Raw genomic sequence first — 23,182 nt, forward strand, 5'->3', positions numbered from 1 at the left:
TAACATGCAGATCTTACCTTGGTTTGCACAACAGTTTCATACATGAATATATAAAAAAGTTATACATATCAGTTAAGAGTATAGACTATTCCTTTATATGGTCATTTAGGGAATATATTTTGCCTATTTTGGGGTCCCGGTACAATGACACACGGATACTTGGGTCTGAAAAAATTGCACACGGACATCTCAGTTAATAAAAAACAAGTTTGCGCACTGCTGATTTAAATGTTAAAGAAATATGCCGATACAATACTACACTGAATGAGACATTTGAATGTTGACAAAGTTATTAATTTATTAGACGGCAAAAAATATACACAAGAAAAAACAGACTCCAAGAAACAAAAGGTCTTTATAATTAATAGGGTGTCAGTGCAGTGCTATTGAGAGCACTGTATATGATATGACAATTATTCAGAATATCTGATGTTAATTTGCTGCAACCTCAAAGATGAGCACAACAGCTAAAATATTCAGAAATTAAGAGTACAGCTTGTTCTACTGCAATATGAGACATTTTATTTGATAAACAGTTTCCATAGCAGGCTGTAAACACCTTGAGAAAAATCAACCAAACTATTCTGTAACTTAATACTACATTTCATCTTATAAAATAACATCACACATAAGTTATCATTTAAAGGTTTAATCCACCTTTTTATCTTATTAAAATGGTTGACATTTCTTCAGTAAAAGCACAGTAAGATAGGCCAAGGAAAATGTTGGCCATGCTTCCCTTTACATTTTCTCTTGAAGCAAGTTCCTATAAATGTTCTGGAATAAGTTGAAAGTCATTAACTTTCTGTTGTGGACCCAGATGCAATATCATTAGTTCTGACATTTCAATGTATAGAATGTACACTATCTGGTGTACAACTACATGATAATTCATATATATAGATAAAGAGCTCTATATAAAGTCATCAGACTTTAGTCAACCAGCAGATAACTAAAGTTTTACACTTAAATAAAAACAATCAAATTATATACATTTACACATATATAGATATATACACACACTCCAACAACAATAAAAGGGCAACAAGAGAAGAATGGCTGAAGAAGCTAGAATGTGGACAATATCTTACAATGGAAGGTGAGGATAGTGTAAAAATACCATTAAAATAGAGAAGTAGTAAGGAGATGGATAGGGGAAGGTAATACACATAAAGATGGGAGGGTGAGAGAGAGAGAGAGAGAGAGAGAGAGAATTCCATTGGATGCCTTTCCATTATCTTGGTATTGTGGTAAGTCCTAGAAGCAAAACATTCTCCAGGATATTTAGATGTGGTAGACGGGGATTTGGTCTTCTCAACTCCTCCGTGATTTAGAGTGCTGGATAAGCCACTGTAGGGTAATGTCTGAAAAGAATCATACAAGAAAAATATTATAACACAAAAAAGTCGGTGAGAATATGCAAATAATGCAAAAATTGATTCAATGTGAATAGTTCAAAAACATTTTTTTTAAAGTTAACAAACCCTGTATTAGACTTAGAAGATTGAGATCTAAAATAATTTGTTAGTGAAAGGTACCTAGTGACATCTAAAGAATAAAACAAAAACAAAAACCATTTGGTTTTAGAATTTGCATTAGTAATTTAAGCATGCTCTCATTTTAAAGTGGGCAACGGGGCTGTGGCCAAGCGAAACTTTCTTTACCTGCACCGCCCCACCCCCCAGCTCCCGATCTTATTCTCGGCTTAAAGGGGACGGGGCATAACAGTGGCAGCCGACTTCAGCATCACTTACATACATACCTGGAGTAGGAGGGAGTGCAGTGTTCTCCTCCCCATTTCTCTGTGCGGCCCTAATGAAGGCTGCTGAGCCAATTTGCCCATCACTAATATAAGAAAGTCCAGAATGCTGAACAAGGAAAGGGGGGTGCATAGGAGGTGCCGTCAACAGTGTCATTTTTCTATAATCTACACTTTCATTGGAACTTCTTTCATTCAACACATGGTAGCGAAAGCAAAGGCTTATAGCAGTTTAATTTCTAATACTATCACCAGCAAGTGACACTGCCACTGACCTTCGTGAAGTTCTAAACATTGAAAAACAGTGTAAGTGTTCACTGAAAACCCACCTCTTCAGACAAGGTTATGATATTCCTCAACCACCCTAGATTACCCTATTACCATCCTCTACACAGCTAACGCAAGACAACAACCCTCTGACCAACACTGTAACACACACCCCCCACTCAATACTTTTACCTTTGCGTTCTAGCTGGTCCATTGTGCAATATGATGTAGCACATGCCCTTGTGTTTCTAACTCCCACTGTCCTATAGATTGTAAGCTTGCGAGGAGGGTTCTCTTACCTCTCTGTCTGTATGTATTACCCAGTATTGTCTTATCAATGTTTGATCCCAATTGTAAAGCACTATGGAATTTGCTGGCGCTATATAAATAAATGTTGATGATGATAAATATTATCACTCTATTATTGTAATATCAAGTATATTATATATTGTATATTATGATATCACATATATTTGCCCATATTTTTTTTTTTTAACTTAAAAGGTTTTTATTAAGTTTTTAGTAAAAGAATATGTAACAAACATAGCAGTTACAACAGAGTACAGTGCATAATGTAGATCCAATAAATCAGTCAGAACTGCCCATAAACAATCAAAAAAGAAACAACAAACAATAACACAAGAAACATTCAAATATTGCCCATATTTTTTAATAATTTCCATGGACACTTATCAAGGTAAGCCACAGACCATATCAAGACCCACATATAAATCAAATCATAAAATAAGTACTAGACATGATACAATAATATGAAATTTTATTTTCTCCCCTTCAACAAAATATTATATACCATATGCACAAAACAAAAAAAGTGATGTTGTGCATCTGGTCATTATTGAATTTCAGGGACCTGGAACTGTTCCTTGTTCCATGCATCACATAGTTGTATACAATGGTACAGGAGAGTGGGGAGGGAAGGAAGCGCAGTCATAGAGCTACATAAATATATAAAGCATAGATAATTATATTTTATGTATAGAGAGCAATACAACAAATGTTTGGCAAGTTTTGTTTGTATTCAACAACACAGATGTGTTGCGGAACACATGAAAAGGAACACGTAGGGGGAAATTCAATTAGCTGCGAATTGTCTCCGAAACGTCTGCAAGACGCCTTGCGGCAGAGATTTGAAAGATCTCTACCATAATTGCCAGCAATGTGTGCAGCGCGATATCCAGGCAACACATCGCCGACAACTGAATCTCCCCCATAGTGACCTTGACTTTTAAACATGATGTGTGCTTTAGGGTTTCAAATTTCTAAACAGTAAGTATTATCTGCAATATATATGCATACAATGAAAAAAGATTTTTAACAATTTCTGATAGACAGAGCTTTTGAAAAGGACATAATGATTTTGAGGGTAGCTAAGAAAAAGGCAATGAATGCTTAAATGGTACTTAACTTGCCATTTAAAGAAAGAAAAAGTAAATCTATGTGGAATTGTTGCTTTAAGAAAACCATGCTTTTGGGGGGCGTGGCTTGGTAGCCATCAGCGAAAGTTGCATGCACCTAGAGCTCCTCACACAAAGGTTATTAATCGCCAATTACAGGCGACTTACGGGCACACCAACCGACCAGAAAAACCTTAATCTCCCCTCAGGAGCGATTGACTATCCGCTCGGTGCCCTGACGGCGGGTGCGGTCAGCAATTTTTTTAAAAAAATACTGTGGGTTATGAGAGATCGCCCTAGGACTGCAAGGGTTACCCACAATCAGACTGGATAATGATATAAAAGCTGCCCGTCCTCTACTCCTTCTCTCCTGGTGTTGCGGGTCCACCCCGTGGCCCCGAACGGCTGCGTGGCTCCGCAACCAACACAGGCTGACTGCCCTGAGGGCCTCGAAGGGAGCGCCTTAGCTTGCATCAGTATCATTCAGGCTCTGGGCTTCCTATACGGGTGCTTCGTTGGTCCTCTGCGGCCCAGGGGTTCCCGGCATCGCGGGACTGGAAGTCTCTGGACGCCATTGTACTCTCCTTTTCCGGTGGCCAGGTCTTAGCGGTGTCTGCTGGGAGCTACCTCGAGGTGAGAGGGGGCGGAGTTACGCAGGCACAGCCTACTCACCTGTAGCTTGACGCCGCGGATGACAGCGCGGATAAGCGCAACTGACAACCCCTGAGCGCACACGTAGCAAGCCTCTCTCATTGGATCTCAACTAAGGCTGCCAGGTCAGTGCTGCGCTTCCCACCTCAAGGAGACAGCGTACATTTTGATATCCTTTTTGCTGACATCTCTGCTCACAGAGCCTCCATTGCCTTCTGCCGACTATGGCAACAATGCATAACAAGTAGCAAGACAGCAGCTCAGCGCACTAATAAGACATAGGAGCACTGCCACGGACACAGAAGGGTTAAACCTAGAAGGATATACCTTTCTCTATCTTCTACCTCAATATAGAACTACAACTGAGGCTTTGCAGTGACAGTTCACACGCAGTGAGACTTTGCTGCCACCTTGTGTCGATTTTGTGCTATTACACTTGTAAAGTAAAATTAAAAATCCCTCTTTGAGATTAAAGTCTCTTTGTGCTTCCAAACACATTGACTGTCCTTGTGAGATCTAAGTTCGACTGAAGGTGTGAATAGTCAGTTATACTCCTCGAGAGTCTTCTTGGAGTCCAATTCCATACGAGCAAAACAATCCCTACTACTCCTACCACCCATGGTCGGTCATTTACTATCTGAAACCTACTCTTCAGGTACCCCGACCCGTCTGTACAACATAACACCCTCGGCCAATATGTGATCTTTACTATGTTGCCCAACCCTGGGTAGGACCCCTCTCAACTGAGCTGTGATCGGTGTGCGTCCCCCCTTCTAACCTCCTCCCTCCTTTCTTCACCTGACCTTGCTCTTATTACTCCTTCCAACTGCCAGACTGGTACGCCTGGCCACGCCATGGCTACCAAACCAAAGAAAGTGACATCAGCAAATCTCTTTGGATCAAAAGCGAAACCCTCCTCTCCTCAAGCTGATCATCAGGGGTTATCAGGCTCTACATCTTCAGAAGTTGAGTTTGACCCTCAAATTCAAGCGGTAATGACTAGCCTCTTGGAGGGGGGAAAACAACGGGTAAACAACTTTCTATCAGGAGCTGACAAAAGTAGTCAGTGAGTTCAAAACAGAGATGAACACGTTGAGCAACAGGACGGAAGCCCTGGAATCAAAAACTGACAAGATATGCCGATCTAACTCTGCAACTGATAAAGCACTCTCCCGCCTCCGGGATGAAGTGGAAGCCTTGAAAGAGAAACAAGAGGATTCTGAAAATCGATCCCGCCGCAATAATGTTCGCATCAGAAATGTGTCTGAAGAAATCGGCAACACAGATCTTCAAGCCTTCCTCAAGGCCCTCTTCCTTCGCCTCCTCCCCGACATCTCCGAGACCGACTGTCTCATGGATCGGGCTCATCGTGTCTTGAGAGCGAAACCTCCAAGTGGACAACCTCCTAGGGATATCATTGTTCGCCTACATTATTTCCGGACCAGAGACCGCATTCTTACCGTCAGCAGGGACCGACCTGTGGTTACATTCCGGGACATGAACATTCAGCTATTCCAGGACCTTGCTCCTTCCACGATACAAAAACGGAGGGACCTTCAGCCAGTCACCAAGACTCTTTGCCAGCACAACTTCCGATACCGATGGTGCTTTCCTTTCCAACTCCAAGTATTTGCTGATAACTCCTTCCACTTTGTCAAAACTCTGGATCAGGGTCAGAGTCTATTGGACAGGCTGGGCATCCTTCATCAGTCCCTCAGGCTACTCCTCCCCAGCCCCAGTGTCCGGCGCTCCCTCAGCCCGAGTGGTCCCGATCCTCTAGACGACGTCCCCGGGAGGCATATCCTCCCTGATATATGTATTCTTGTGTGTTTTTGTTTTTTCTCATCACTGACTTCCTTTCCAGTGGACCTACAACGTCAGTTGGTACTCATTACCCTCCTAAAGTTTCAAGTATTTTGTATAATATGTTTTTTTTTTCTTTTCTCTGTTCTCCCCCCTTTTTGACCATTAAGCCTTTCATTCTCAATTGCACTAAGGCCTTATTTCATTTGATGGAAGAGAGAGTAATTGTCCCTTCCCTTGCCTCCTCCTCCTTCCCCTTATCCCCCCTCCCCTCCCCTATTTTCCTTTTTATCTCCCTATCCATTACCATACCCTGCCCCTCTCCCCTTAAATGGTTATAAATGATTAGTATATATGTAGTATTTACGCTGCACACCGCTCTATGGCTAGATTTTGATTTTTTATCTAACATGCTCTATTTGCGGGTCTCCTGGGGTTTCGGCGGCTCCCAACGCCCTGTGAATCCAAGGACCACCTCCCCACGCACCCTTTGATATTGATCATCTTACTGAGATTTAGCTTTTGATAATGTCTTTGGATCCGTACAGGATTTCCTTTCATTCAGGGTTACTTCCCTTTCTCTTTCTTTCGTGACAACGATCCTCTCTCTTACTGGCTTTTTATGCTTTTGTCCCACCCACAAACTAATTGGCTATTTTCCCCACCTAACTGTCTACTGTTATTTTTGGAAACTGGCTCCCCGCTGCTACCATGGCTTTGAAGATTTTGACCGGTGCTGGCGAGGGTGCTCCCATGAAGGCACTTTCCTCCACATATGGTGGTCCTGCCCGAAACTGTCGGGCTTCTGGGTTGAGATTAGAGGCTTGATCAATTCAATTCTTCAGGTGGACATTCCTCTGGAACCTAAGTTTTTCTTCTCCCAATGGGGGCTCCCTCGGCATCCCGACATCAGAATAAATTGATCAGGCACATTATCTCGAAATATAGCAGCAGACTGGCGTACACAATCCCCTCCCTCCATGCAGTCCATAATTAACAGAGTCTGGCAGACTCCATGGATGGAGTATGTGACCAGTATTATTCGGAACTCCTCGAGAGCAGTCACCAAGGTTTGGGACCCATGGTTATCCTTCAGGCGTGCCCACCCTTTACATAACACAGCTCTAAAACATCATTTCTAACTAGGACTTCTTTCTTCCTTTTCACTGGATCTAGTCACTTCTTACCCTCCTTCCTTTTCTCCCTCTTCTCTTGCTTCTTTTCTCTACTGTACACTCTCTTTTCTCCTTTCCTCCTTATACAAAAAAATTTGGGTTACTCGTTATTTCTACATTTAAGTGATCGGTTGACTTAGTGTTTCGCATGTTTTATGCTGGTCGTAGACTTTGTTACTTGTTAACTATTTTTTGCTAAGTATTTTCACTCTGTCAATCGTTCTCTTATGTTATTTTAACCTTGCAAAAATAACACTTTTAAAAAGAAAAAAAGAAAACCATGCTTTCATGTACACGAAAATCAGGTGTTCTGAAGCACACAGTTACTCACAACAGACACATGCAAAGCCTGTCTGTGTTGAGATAACAGTTTAGACTCTTACTGGGAAACCAAAACGGTTTACCACTGTTGGAGCTTTAGAAACTCACACTTTTCTTGTTAGAAAAGAGCAGCATTCTAAAACAGCCATGTGACACTACTATATAAATTAAAAGGGACTCCCTAAAAGCAAGATAGGATAGATGAAAGTTTGTGATCCTAAGAAGGTAACAAAAAGGTACCAATTTTGTAGAGCAGAGACTCATGACAAATATCCAACAAGGATCTTTTACTGCAAGCAAAGGGCCCTCTGAAAGTTGAGTCTCGGAGGATTGATTTGCTTGGACCTGCCCTGGTCTGGCTATACATGAATATTGTTGTTATTTACCAATATTGTCCTTTTCTTTGCAAGAAATGGAGTAGCAGCAGATCTCCCGGTCCTGGATGGCAGAAAGGTTCCTGCGGAAGAAATAGAAGTAAATGAATATGAACAGAACCAGACCTGTAATACAGTGTATTGAAGTAGGGACAATAGACAAAAGACAGCAACATATTGTTAAATGAGATGCAGTATTCTGTAATCAAACAAAAAGGTGAACATGTACACATCTGCACTGTCACATGCTTGTGATATATTAGGTTTCATTTGGTATATCACAACAAGACTTGGAACAGGGATCATTGATAACTACAGAGAAAGGCCCTGCAGTACATACAAGAGTTCACTGTGAACGGATGATGGATTTTCACAGTCATATGTAACCAGTGCATACTGTGTCCACAATAATGAATTACAAAAGAAAACAATTGTCAATAATTCCTATGTCAAGTGCTGTTTATGCTCCATTTACCACATTTTGTCAGTAATCAATTAACCTACCAGTATGTTTTAGGGATATGGGTGTAAATAAGAGGACCTGGAGGAAATCCACACAAATACCATGATAAACAAATTTTACACATATAGGGCCCGACTACTTAGAAAACGTAAATGGACCGGACCATACGCAGCAATATTCAATTCATCTTTGAGAGCAAAATTCCCTTACTAGAGTGTATGATGTCGGTGCAGAACAGAGGGGGTGAACAGGTGTATGCACGTAGTCAGTGTACAGTAATGGTGTGCCAAGCTTGAGTACACGCAGCAGCATCTGATTCAAGCTTTGGGCATCTCATAGATGTGTTTTTCTGTCAGGTCTGGTGTAAGTGCCGATTACTAGTGATGACGCTACGTATGCATGCAGGAAGATGTGTCTGCATTCAGGAGCAACTGTAAAAATGTATTTATGTACAGTAGACATTCATAGCATCCTATAAATGTATTTTTTCATTAATCACTATATTATTAACAGGTGACATTAATTTACTTTTTTCTGTGCGTTCTCTTGGGACTTTATATTCTACATATGTATTGGACGTATCCTGCAGTGTGTTGTGTCAGAGCAGAGCATACTTAGACCCATTTTCAACAAGAGAAGTTTCTTTAGATCTGCGATCCGCTCCTTGCTCAATACGGATGTGCATATGCCCAATTTACGTGCTTTTTTTTAAAAAAAAAACAACAAAACTTTACATTTGTTTTGCATGCCTTAATAAATTAGGCTCATAGTGCCCTGGTTGGAATTGAATGCCAATGCTGTGAAGCAGCAATGATAAGCACTGTGCCACCATAGCCATTCACTGATGTGATAAAAATTAAAGTGATACCCTTTATTGGCCAATAGATTTTAATTACAAGCTTTTGAACTACTTTGCGGGTTTATTCAATTTAACTGAAGAGACCAAAGTTACGACATTGAAGGATAACAGCTGCCTTATCACAAAAAGAGCCAAACTCTTGCAGAGGAAAACACCACTGATGAATTGTATCATCTGGTACAAAGAAGCAGTCGCCATCACCATGTAGGACAGATTAATAAACTGCATGTATATTTGGTATGGACATCTAGGACATAGAAAACTCAAAAGCAATTACATTTTTTTTTTTATTTAAAAAAAAAAAAAAGCAACCCGCTAACAGTATCATAATTGACAGTATAGCTAGATGATGAAATGAACTAGCTGCTTGAAAAGGAAATCTTTCCCAAAATCTAGCAGTAACAGAGCTGAACAGTCTCTGGCCTTGATGCACACAGACGTTAATAAGAACCCTGGAAGTAGGTAGTATTTTCTTATGCTAATTGATCAGTCAAAATACCCAATAGCAAAGAAAAAAACGGAAAGAAGCCTGGGCTACAACATATTAGAGTACTTTGAACTCATGTATGTACATGCTCCAAAAGAATTGTATTGCAACAACTACTGTAAGTGTTTTATAGGTTCGGTAAGCCATTTAAAAAATAAAAAAAATATAAAAACAAAAAACAAAAAACAAAAATACAGGTCAAGAATCTATAAACTTATTGTTGACTAAAGTGTGTATTGCTGCAGTATAAGTAGAAACTTTTACGTTTTGAATCATCCGCAGCTAACAAGTTTATACCGATGTGTGAGGTCAGTAACATTTCATGAGCATTTTGAAAGGTTAATCTTTAAATCAGATGTTTACATTAGAGCACTTATCAAAGCAAAATCAATGTGACACCATACTTTAAGTAAACCTGTAAGGGCACAGGCAACTGCTCTTTAAATTTAGGTCAGTGTTGGGTTTTCATTTTTGCATAAAATTAAATTACTATATATATTTCCATTCCTTGCTCTTTATCTAGGTTTTGAAATCTCTCATTAACACTGTGGTTTTCGGGTTATTGTTCTATGGTCACTGCTGCCGAACTTTAAAAAAAAAAAAAAAAATTGGCATAGACTACGTGCATAGACTAACCAATTAACTCTTAAGATGTCCACACAAGGGCCGAACCAGCTGTCAACTTACAGACAAAGGCACTGGACCAATTCTGGCTTCACAATGGTCTGTTATTGCAGCCTGAAGATAAATCAAACACTAGTCCAATAGTGGTCACTATTCTCATTTTCCAAGCCAGATATCGTTGCTAACACTTTCAACAAGGTAATTTTCTGTCAAACTGATTATTTTGGTGCCACACAAGGCCAATTGTCCAAAATCAGTTTTGATATTGCAGTATATATTCTCTATTTACTGCACGTGGGCAGCATTAGAGAGGACCTGTCCAAAAGTGGGTTTGACCAATAAAGGTGATTAAATAGAGCCCTTCATGCCCAGAAAAGGAAAATGTTTATTTCATAGAGAAAAGGTACTTTAAAACAGTTAATCACATACTCACATTCTTTCAATTAATTCTTTCTCATCAAGAGCCCCGGCAATGTCTCTCTTGTTTCCAAGAACAAGAACCTGAAAATGAAAGGAAAATGTACGCTTTTTATGGAAGCTTCAAACAATTAAATAATGTGGGGGAGATCCAATAATTATGGATCAAATAGTCCTGGAGATCCTATCAAGCATGCATTCTTCCTAGAAAAACCCCTTTAAAATCACCTCTTTGCTAACTATGTAGAACTAAGGACAGAAAGTGGAAGCTTTCTGTGGATTATAAATTATAATATCCAGATACATATCAAATGATTCATATTTATTCAAAAGTAAGAACATTATTCAATAATTCTTCACTTAAGGCAAGCACGATAGAATTAGATAAGATAAGATAAACACACAGGTTTCAGTGCCATCCAGACAAGTAACCCTGATATTGGTGCTAAAACCATGGATCCTAATAATATCACATGCCACCCTGATGACATTTAATATTTAAATGAGCACAAGGCAAGTGCCAAGGGGAAGGGGGTAGGCACAGATAGTATTCACTGTGCAATCCTGAAACTTGTAAAGAGGAACAAACTCTCTGGTAGTCTTACTTTAGTAACTGTTTGATATTAGAATAAGAGTCAGAACTTCCATCAGGTGGATTAAAAGAAAAAAAACAAGCAAAAAAAAAAAAAACACCAATGGGCAGTGGCGAGACATAATTTTGCACCAGAGTGCTTTGACTAACATACGTGTTGCATTCCCATCTTAGGCAGGTGTAGAGGTTAAATGCACTCACCGGAATGCCTTGCAGCTGGGCCTTGTCCAGCAAGTTATGGAGTTCATTTTTTGATGCTTCAATTTTGTCTTGATCTGCAGCATCCACCATGTATCTATAGACAAGATATTAAACACTTTCAAAACACCTTCACAATATATATATATATATTTTTTTTAAACAAAAACTTGACAAATAAGTAAACTTTATCACTATGCACCACAATATTTTCTATAGATATCATACATATAAAGTTTTACACCACATTATAAATTGGGGCATCAACCATATACAAATAGGAAAAACTAATTTAAATAAGAATAGATGTCAAAGTCGCACACAGCAATAAATTCACCCCAACCTGCTGCGTCACAAGCACAGTTGTGTACTGTGAGAAAAACATGCAGGTTCCAGGCATTCAGATATAATGCCAAAACTTTCATATCTTCATGTTTCCATACAAATACTATGGAACAACTGGATTGTTTGGGCAGTTTAAGAGAAATTACTTATTACAGCTAAGAACTATCTGTACCTCCAATATTAATTATGCATGAGAGAATATGAAGCACACTAACATAACAAGAGAAGAATATGCCTCAAATGGTTTATGTGGCCATTAAAAGTACCTTTATATATACTTTTTATTATACCTTCCTTTAGAGTTGGACAGTATATTTATGAAGGTCTCAAAAAATATTTGGATTTGTTTTTCTATTTGGAGGGAGGCCTTCAAACCGGTCAATCCACAGGAGAGAAACAACTTCTCTTTAAATAAGACAAGGGACGGAGGAGAACTCTGGATCCACACGTCGAGAATGCTTTTTCTAGCCATCATCGAAATGGCCAACATTTTTCCCCCTTCTTGGAAACACCAATATATTGAAGTAAAATACCTACTATGGCCCATTCTGGTGTGAAAGGTAATTAACTAGTTCCTCAGTATAAAATATCCACACCCAGATCCATAACTCCCTTATCATTAGGCTTGTTTACAGACAGGGAAACAAATCTTGTTGTTTGCGGCAGTTTGGATTGTCCAAAAGACCAATTGTGAAGCTTCCATGTGGTGAAAGATAACCCCTATGGAAAATATTGAGGATCATTTCTACATATGTGAAATCAGGGAGTCATTTAATAGAGACCCATACTTCTTGGCTAATAAGGTGTCTAGCGGATTATTCCAATCTAACAGGGATAATATTTTAGTCACACTCTTGGCATAGCGTTGTGCTTTCTATAGAGCTAACTCATGTGTCAATCATTTGAAATTAATTTTTAGCTTGTGAGTACCTAAGATGTCTATTAGAAGTTTAAGCCAGTAGTTGTCCTACAGATTTAATTTCTCCAGTTTCCCGTTGGTCCATGCCAGGATGGGCCACCATGCCATTCTGAAAGTTTGGGTTAAGCATATGTATAGATTTATATGGATATAGTTTTTCAAGTTGACATTAAAAGGGATTATCTAGTATGTGTGTATCCACAGAAAGCTAGTAATACATATGATGAGATGTTTGGTAAATATTCTTGAAATTATGGCATGCAAGTCCTTGTGCATTTAACACTTTCATCTCCATAAACATACAATCCATGTCGGTATTGCTCTACTTCCACAGGGCCCACAATATGGAATATATTTCTCCTTTATGATGTTAAGCACATATAGTAATCATTACTTATTACAGTTTCAATGATCCAGGAGTAAAACTGTATATACAGGAATATCCTTCTGGACAACAAATGGCTTCCTGAATGCATAGTCAGAGCAATCTGCCATCATCACTGAGGTGACCCTGCAGAAAGTAAAGATTTGGGGTTTTCTAAGACCCTTAGCCACACTCTGATAGCACCCCTAATGTTAGAGAATATCAGTGAAATTCATGTTTATGTTATAGCATGTTAAAAGATGTTGTAAAACAAAAACAAAAAAATCAACGATAGTACAAATTGGAAAAAAAATAAAATAAAAATAGCAATGTGTAGATATACACTTAATAATGCTCAGACACATAGTACAGGTAACTACACATGTTCCCTAATCACTTTATAAGTCACCAAATAAATGTAGATGTATATTTCTAGGGCTATACTAACTGCTTGAAAAGTGCAATTTGTATTCGCCTATATTTTACACACAAAAATCAAATATGCTTCCGAAAGAAAACCATATAAGTTTAGGAGGGGAGAAGGGGGGGTGCAGTAGGATAGACAATTAAATAAAACATTTACTGCTATAATGGATGCAGTTTATTCATCTGGAACCCGGGTCTGGTCACCTGAGCAGTGGCATGTGGCATGAAGTGGTTTAAAAAATCCCTCATCCTGTGTACAACAGTAGGTGAACAGCGCTAAGGCATTAGTTGAATTAGTTTACAAAAAGTATCCCACAAGTGTCTTCGAGTTCTGCCACAAAGACTCGGTGTTCTTAAGTTTGTTTAGCGACATACAGCAGTAAAGGGGAATTGTGGTTTCCCTATCAGACACTTGAGTGTTTCCGCTGTGAAAACAGTAGCAGAGTTCTGAAAGATCCTGTGAGATAGCTCTAACCAGCAATCCTAATAGGGATCTATCCAATTAATATTTTTGGATTTGACTGAATGCAAAGTCATGATACTGCTGAATAAACTTTGAATCAGAACTATAATTTCACATACAAAATAAGCTGAAGAGAACTTAAAGATAAAAGATTAGCAGGAAATAATAATATTTTTTTAGAAGTCAAGATTTGGAATTCTGAGTCCTCAGACAAAAGACATTTTTCAAAAACTTTCTACATCCAATGTATCCCTATTCTGAGGATAACCAAACACATAGATTAAAACAGCACAACACAAGGGCCAGAAAGTTGTTGTATATTTATTTCATAACTTTATTCATTTTCAGTTCTTTTTTTTTCTGCACCACAACTTTTTAGAAGTGTACCTGGTATCACTTACACTGTTAGCGTGTTGTCTGTATATACACAATAATACTCACACAATGGCGCTCACTCCTCGACAATATCTTTCCCACATACTTCGAAAGCGTGGTTGACCGCCAATGTCCCACAGCTTAAAAGGGAAAAATAAAGAACAAAAAGGTTATAATATACACACTTTATAAATATATCTCAAATAATGCACAAGGTTTTCAATGTGCTACAAAATCCCAGTTGTAATCAGCAAATAAAAGATCTCTTTGAAAACAAGCAACCCTTTCACTAAATGCTTTGTATATATACACAGAATGATTTCAATCTGCTGAATTTGATTTATTGACCTTAACCTGAAACAAGACAACTTATTTATGATGGTTCAATGTGCCCACAAACAGCGATACATTTGTTTTAAAGTACTGGGCTATCAATTATCATATTACTGAAAGTTCTTTTTGAAAAAGGAGAAACATTATTGTTTGTTGTTCATTACGTATGTACCTGTTTCCCAAAAAAACAAAAAGTTTAAAGTAATAACATCATGTGAGGCTGTGTGGCCACACTTAGTTGTACAGGCATCAATACAGAAAATACTATGGCAACTGTTTGTGTTAAGTCAAATTTGCTTAAGTCAAGTAATGAGTAATCCAGGGGGAAACTTCATCTCAAAAGACTCACACTTTTCCTGTAATAACCCCCACAGTCAAATCTATTTATACTAGAAGTAGAGTCATATTATATACAGAGAACTATAAATGTATTAAAATGTCATGACTTAGAGAACAGTAAAAATCTACATAGATGCAAATAATTTGAAACAACATATCCCCATTACCAAACCAGCACAGAAATTGAGCAATTGAAGATTCATTACTAAATGTTAGCATTAAATACATTTTATAAATAATTAAATGAAAAGTGTATCTGTCATTTAGACACCAAACAATACAGATTTATTGAACCATCGTTCTATGGAGTTTTCCATTACTAGCCAATGGGCTAGATATTGAATAGCTTGACAATTGGACATAATGCTGCAGGTGTCTGGTCTATTGCATATTGATACTGCACTTCTGTGTTTCCATGTTTTTTTGTGTTTCTTTCCATTCATTTGTTAACATTGTCTGATTATGCTGAATAGTTAAAGCTTCCACTGCAATTGTTGTAATGAAATGGTAGTAAGCTTTCAATATTGAGCACAGTCAAAGTGTTAACAAATGAATTAACCACTTAAAGACTTCAGAGTTTCTATTGATGTGGGAAAAGCAGCTAATGCTACTGGACAGATCTGGGAACATGGAATATGGGTTAGATAATTTGGAATTAACTTGACAACGCAAAAAAAATGTTTCCAAATGTGAGACTACTCTATAAAGTAGCCTGTTTGGCAAATAATGAAAAACTCCCGTAAATCAGCAGCGTAACTACCGGCAGCCTTCCACTCATTTTTTGATTTGTTTTTTTGCTTCAATTCCTGATATAGTGCCCAGTGCAGTTAGCTAGTCACAGACAGGAACTACCACGACATGGATCAATAACAGGAAACACTGTTATTTAAAAGTCTCCTCTGATGTGATGGCAGTGTGGTGTGCACACACCACCCAGAGAACACAGTCTATCCTCTGATTGGTCAGCATGGTACAGTGGGTTCCCTCACTGTGGAGTCAAAGAGGTGCTGAGGAGGAGGGAGTGCCTGCTGCCAGCTACTGGACTATGGAGAAGTGGGAGGGAGAGAGAGAGCCAGGAATGGGAACTGCTCAGAAGAAGGTGAATAAAGGATAGCTCCAGGGTTGTTGACATAAAAAGAGAAGGATTATAAAGAGAGAGTTTGGGAGTGGAGGATAGAGCATTGGGCATGGACAAATAGATAGCAGAGTTAATAAAAAAAATAAAAAGACATGGGGGGTTGAGGGGAAGGGGGGGCACTGGGTAGAGAAAAGAAAGAGCTGGGGAAAGGGAATGGCATTAAGTGGGGAGAGTATATATAAGCTATAAGGTAGAAAATAAACACCTGGTGAGAAAAATGTAAAACAATTTGACTACAAAAAAAAGTTGCTTTTTCCCCATCTTTTTGGTGTTTCTCTCATCTCGAGTGTCTGAAACCACTGAAAACATATTTGCCAATTTTCTAAATCAATTTACCATAACGATCATTCATAAATCCCACCGCCTTCCCTTAATGTTCTATACTGAAAATCAGGGGTTTGTCTCATGTCTAGAGATTTTTCTTCTTACTATATAGCAGTAGTGCACCATTTTTGAAACAGAGTGGCACTATATGTAATATTGATGTACTACACAGAAAGCAGCGCTACTCCAAAACTGGGCAGGTTTTCAATAATCAAACTTTTGAATTCACTGAACGGACAAACCGTATTAGCATGCTTCTCGTTTAAGAAACAAATTTACATGTTCTCAGCCCCATTCAAGTTGAATTAGATACCATGAAAATGGACAATCCATGCATGATAATCCATGGATATAGCATAAACTTTTCTGATTTCATCTTGGCTGTCTCAGCGCTCCTACAAGCTTATGCTTAAATTTATAATATAAGTGCAAGATGTACATGACAAGTAAATGTGCTTACTTTTACAAGACCGCATATACATTCCTTTGCAGGCAAAATCTCTTCTGTGATGATGATGATGATGATGATTCTGTGTAGCTTGCGCATATTTCAGCAGGACTGTAACTAGGGCTGTGTGATAGGGGCAACCGCCCAGGTTCATAATGCTGAATGGGGGTGCAATTTAGGAATGTTTTAGGTTCATTTGGTTAAAATTGAGGGCTAGGGGGGCAGCATTTGTCTTTCTCGCCCCAGGCGCTAGAATTCTAAGTAACGGCTCTGTATTTCAGTACATATTTGCACTAATCCAGTAATTAGAAATAAGTCTTGTTCTGTCCATAGTCTAAATAACTAACTTACGGTAGCCTCTGAAATGGCTAAAAACAGGACTTTAATAAGTACGCTCCATCGTAACAAATATAAATGCAACATAAAACCCTTCCTTTCATGGTATGGGAAAATAAAATATATATTTGTGCATATTATTTTAGTATTTTTTTTTTTGTACCACAAGATGTACTGAATCCAAGGTATTTGATAGGCTACATTCTAATGAATATTAGTTCAGCTCACAAAATGGATGCCTTTGGTACAGACAATTTACAAGGCGCACTTAATGCACAGCATAAAACACCTTGGGCCTGAGTCATTAAGGAGAGCAAAGCAAAACAAAAAAGCCGCAAGTTTGCCCCTGGACAAACCATGCAATAATGAAAGGGGTGCAAATTAGTTTATTATTTTGTACATAAGTTAAATACTGGCTGTTTTTTCATGTAGCACACAAATACTTGATAGCTTTATTTCTACACTGAAATTTAAAATTGATCTAGGACATGCCCTAACTAAACGATAAATCTGTTCCCGCATTTTAAATTTACCTCCCCCTCCAATGTAACATGGCTTAGCCCAGGTGCAAAGTTACTCCTTTTTTATGCTTTGCTCTCCTTAATCTCTCAAGCCGAATGGGTTTAACGCATCCGACTAGAAGGTTTGCGCCTGCTGTGCACTAATGGGAAACACCTCTGCAAACTAGATGATCAGAGAGGCAGAAATCTCTGAAGAAACACTGGGTAACATGCAGCATTGGACTTATGCCAGTTTGAGTACACATATGCACCTATGCAGATTTGCTTGATTCTTGCACTTACGCCCGCCTGCAACTGGAGATGCAGGACAGGGAGGAAAGAAGCTTTCTAGTGTAGGCCAAGTACAGTAAATGCAAGTCACGCAGAAACACGCATATACTACTGGTAGGAGGTGTAACTTTTGCATCTGCTATAGGGCAGGTGCAAATACTCGCTGATGACGACAACTTGACATAAACCAGATACATATGCTGATGATGTGGACATCTCAAGATGTATACTTTTTCAGTGCTCTTTCTTGAGTAGTTTACTTCCACTTTGCGCCATCCCCATGCTGTGCAAAAGTGTGAATGTCACATCAAAAGTCTGGCCTCCTACAACTTTATCACCACTTTAAAAAAAAAAAAATTCTGCAAAAATACTATTCCATTTAGTCTCATTTATCGCTTAAATTAATCATGAGACTGAGCAAACTATTACATAGCACTTTCAAGTGCAGCTACATTCTCTCCGGACCTTATCACGTTTTGTTCATATCACTTTGCAAATTTAAATTTGGTTTTGCAGTGCTCCACAGAACTAGGAGCTCCCTTACGCCTACCTGATACTTTGTATTGAACAGCCTCAGTCCACCCAACTCCTCCTTTCGGCTGATGCAAACTTCTGCTCACTGCAAACGCGTCAATCTTGCTAGATTAACCTACAATCATTAGCATATATGTAGGAGCATGCCATTACCAAAGAGGACTTTACTTTCCACCTAGGCCTTTGTTCTTCATAAATGACCTCCACAGTGCAAGTTTCATCTTAAATTCTTGCAAAGCAAACAAAAGTCCATGAGTGCACTTGTGGGCAGCACAGTGGCCTAGTGGTTAGCACATCTGCCTCACAGCACTGGGGTTATGAGTTCGATTCCCGACCATGGCCTTATCTGTGTGGAGTTTGTATGTTCTCCTTGTGTTTGCGTGGGTTTCCTCCGGGTGCTCCGGTTTCCACCCACACTCCAAAAACATACTAGTAGGCTGCAAACAAAAATTGACCCTAGTCTCTCCCTCTCTGTCTATGTGTGAGTGTGTGTATATAGTAGGGAATTTAGACTGTAAGCTCCAATGGGGCAGGGACTGATGTGATTGAGTTCTCTGTACAGCGCTGCGGAATTAGTGGCGCTATATAAATAAATGATGATGATGATGACACGGCTTCCAAATCTAATAATATGAACTGATTCTCTATCTGGAGACATCTTTTACATGTAACATTCCCAATTCTATAAGTTATTTTAACAGTTAGTTATGATGTTTGTAAGTTAGCCTGTGATAGAGAGGTCAGAGGGGAAGGGGGTACGAGAGGGAGGAAAAATATTCTCTCAAAACTCCCAGAGTATTGTGGTTCATGTAACACTATTTGGACAGCTATGATCCAAAATATCTGTAGCTCTGATCTTAAAATTTTAACATATTTTTGAATGTTACCAAGCCCATCTGCTACCCGAGGGCACAGATGCCACCTAGAGTCATTACACAAACTTAATATTTGTGTTAGTGTACAAATATTATAAATGATTTCCAGATGGAACTACATTGTGCTTGTGAAGAGTTGTAGAGATCCCACCATACAATTATATTTGAGTGGAAAGAGCGAATATGGTTCCATGCCGGGTATATTATTCATTCTCACGACTACTGTGCTGTAAGGTAAAGCAGTTCTTTTACCTTATCTGTGTACTAAAAAGAAGCATGGGCAGCTGTTATGGCCTAAACAAATTCAGTCACATGGGTGTGACGGTTTTTCATTTAAAAATGATGGGAGTCCTTGGTAACTTGCATCCCAGTTAAGTGGTTCCAAGAATTTGTAAATTTAAGATGAAAAAGGAGAAACATCTAGTCACAGAAGTAGGTTTTACCTTGATGGTTACATTTCCTTTGGTGATTTTCCGCATGTTAAAGCCAACGGTTGGAATCATGTCTTCGTTAAATTGTCCTGACTGCAAGAAACATAAAAAGTTACATTGACAGAGGGAGGAGATATTTCCCACAATATTACAGCCCCAATATTTTAAAGATAAACAAATTGCCTTGGAGTCGAGATTTGACAAAAATTGTACCATATCATGACCAAATTACACATATACAGTGAGGGAAGTCTAAAAAAAGAACACACTTTCCTAATACAAGACCTTTATCGTAAACATCCTAGCACTAAAGGTTCCACACAGGGAAAAGCTTTTAAAAAAACCAAAACAAAATAAACAGCATCCGAAATGTGTTATTTAAAGCACAGTGGGGTATATTTACTAAACTGTGGGTATGAAAACGTGGAGATATCAGATTCTAGTTATCATTTATTTAGTACATTCTTCAAAATGACAGCTAGAATCTGATTGGTTCCTATAGGCAACGTCTCCACTTTTTCAAACCTGCAGTTTAGAAAACTATACCACAGCGTCTTTCATTGGTGTGTCTTCTGCAAACACTCAGGCTTTGTGATTTAGTCTTCAGTACCTACCCTCCTTTATTTACCTCAAAATAATGGGAACCTAAATTTATAAGATTAGAAGTGCGATTCTATTAGACACAATAAGACATGATAAGTAAAAATATGTTGTCATTATTGAATCATAATTCTTGACCTATAATTCATTGGAAAAAAAAATCACTTAACATGACTAAAGTGTGCAGTCGTTCTCACCATTCCCGTATAACTTGCATGATGATATAGACAAAGTTCATTCAATATCTAGTGAAACACCACCCATGATTAAGTCAAAATATCGATAACTTCAAAAAAATTTAAAAAATTAGATCATCCACTATTGAAATTAGCTCCATAACACACTATAAATATGAAGTAGGAATATCAAACAATACATCGGTGTGGAGTTTGTCAGTATAGAAAAAAAACACAGTCTCTTTCTGGTGACTAGTGCAAAAAGCAAATTATACAAATAATGGTGACCAGTATAGAAAATGTCAACAAATTATGTTTTCTAGGATCATCACATTATAGTTCCAATAACAGGAAACGCAGCTATAATCTTTTAACAAGCATGTGTAACAGCCACACTCTATGAACTCGCCCCCCCAATCCACTGTTAAGGCTGTCACTGTTGTGTCCAGAGCTGCTATTCTCCTTTTTTATTACCTTCTTAATTCAGTTTCTGCTGCCAATTGCCAGATTCACTATTAACAGAGTGGGTGATATCACAACCTGCCAGTAATAGGCCAATATTGGCTCCAGGGCCACAACATTGCTACAATGTTCAAATGTACAGCGGGTGAAAAAAGTATTAAACACATCAACATTTTTCTCAGGAAATATATATTTAATGTGGCTATTGTAATGAAATTTACACCAAATGTCAGCATCAACCCTTGCAATCCACACATGCAAAGAAATCAAACCATAGATGTCCATAATTTAAGTTTTGTGTAATAATGTGAAATGACACAGGGAAAAAGCACTGAACACACGAAGAAAGGGAGGTGCAAAAAGGCCTGGAAAGCCAAGACACCAACTGAAATCTATCAGTAATTAGAAAGCAATCCTGCCAGCTGGTTCAGCCACAACTGATGGCCTATAAAAAGGTGTCTCATTACGTGTCACACAAGAAACATTTCATGATGGGTAAAAAGCAAAGAGCTCTCTCAAGACCTTCGCTACTTGTTGCAAAACATACTGATGGCATTGGTTACAGAAGGATCTCTAAACTGCTGAATGTTCCAGTGAGCACTGTTTGGGCCATAATGCAGAAGTGGAAAGAACATAATTTCACCCTAAACCGACCACGACCAGGTGCACCTCGCAAGATTTCTGACAGAGGAGTGAAAAAAATGATCAGAAGAGTTGTCCAAGAACCAAGGACCACTTTTGGAGAGCTTCAGAAAGATCTGGAATTAGCAGGTACAATTGTTTCAAAGAAAACAATAAGTAATGCACTCAACCGCCATGGCCTGTATGTACGCTCACCATTGAAGAATCCATTGCTGAAGAAAAAACATGTTGTAGCTCATTTAAAATTTGTGCACAACATTTGGACAAGCCTGTGAAATACTGGGAGAATATAGTGTGGTCAGATGAGAGCAAAATTGAACTCTTTGGATGCCATAAAACACACCATGTTTGGAGGAGAAATGGCACTTTCCATCACCCCAAAACACTATACCAATAGTGAAGTTTGGAGGTGGGAACATCATGGTGTGGGGCTCTTTTTCTGCACACAGTACTGGTATACTGCATATAACTGAAGGAAGGATGAGTGGAAAAATGTACAGAGACATTCTTGATAAAAATCTGCTGCCATCTACCAGGATGCTGAAGATGAAACGAGGGTGGACATTTGAGCAAGACAATAACCCCAAACACACAGCCAAGGACACTCAATTGGTTTCAGAGAAAAAAAATAAAGCTGCTAGAATGGCCCAGCCAATCACCTGACTTGAATCCAATTGAAAATCTATGGAAAGAACTAAATATCAGAGTTCATAGAAGAAGCCCACGGAACCTTCAAGATTTGAAGACTATTTGCATTGAAGAATGGGGCAAAATCACACCTGAGTAATGCATGCGACTAGTTTCTTCATACAGGAGGCGTCTCAAAGCTGTTATTACCAACAAAGGCTTTTGTACAAAGTATTAAATAAATTTCAGGAAGTGTGTTCAATACTTTGTCCCTGTGTCATTTCACATTATTACACAAAACTTAAATTATGGACATCTATGGTTTGATTTCTTTGCATGTGTGGATTGCAAGGGTTGTTGCTGACATTTGGTGTAAATTTCATTACAATAGCCATATTAAATATATATTTACTGAGAAAAATGTTGATGTGTTCAATACTTGTTTCACTCACTGTATACACGCATATTGATTATAACCTATATATGTATTATTATGCACAAATAATTTTAACCTAGATATGTACTTATATGCATAAATAATGGACAACTGTTATATACTTGTGTTGGAAAATGCTTTTGCATATGCATTTCAGGAATCTATTAAATGTACACATATTTTTCATAAAGGTAGCCAGGTGGGTTATGGGCAAGAAACAGGGGCAGTCTGGCTCCAGGATACAGGTGAGGGGGTTGTAGCTGCATTCCTCCTCCCCACCTCCTTCATCTACAGTACACCCTGATCATTTGGAAACTAGTCCTGGCTGAAAAGGCTTGTAAGGGGTTAATACTGGGACTGTCACTTAAAAATCCTGGCCTTGTCCCGCAGTTA

General features: G+C 38.6%; 1 protein-coding gene across 1 annotated transcript in view; it reads right to left on the reverse strand.

The window, feature by feature from the left end:
- Window positions 1-272: 272 nt before the first annotated feature.
- Window positions 273-23,182, reverse strand: part of LOC142138868 (ADP-ribosylation factor-like protein 8A) — a 29,531-nt gene continuing 6,621 nt past the window's right edge. Inside the window, exons 2-7 of the mRNA XM_075195914.1 lie at window positions 19,859-19,939; window positions 14,364-14,437; window positions 11,409-11,502; window positions 10,632-10,699; window positions 7,778-7,848; window positions 273-1,364 (exon numbers count right to left, since the gene is read on the reverse strand). Of these exons, the coding sequence (XP_075052015.1) occupies window positions 1,315-1,364; window positions 7,778-7,848; window positions 10,632-10,699; window positions 11,409-11,502; window positions 14,364-14,437; window positions 19,859-19,939 (438 nt within the window). The 3' untranslated portion in view covers window positions 273-1,314. The remainder of the gene's footprint in view (window positions 1,365-7,777; window positions 7,849-10,631; window positions 10,700-11,408; window positions 11,503-14,363; window positions 14,438-19,858; window positions 19,940-23,182) is intronic.

Source organism: Mixophyes fleayi, chromosome 2, assembly GCF_038048845.1.
Source record: "Mixophyes fleayi isolate aMixFle1 chromosome 2, aMixFle1.hap1, whole genome shotgun sequence".
In the NCBI taxonomy this organism is placed as follows: Eukaryota; Metazoa; Chordata; class Amphibia; order Anura; family Limnodynastidae; genus Mixophyes; species Mixophyes fleayi.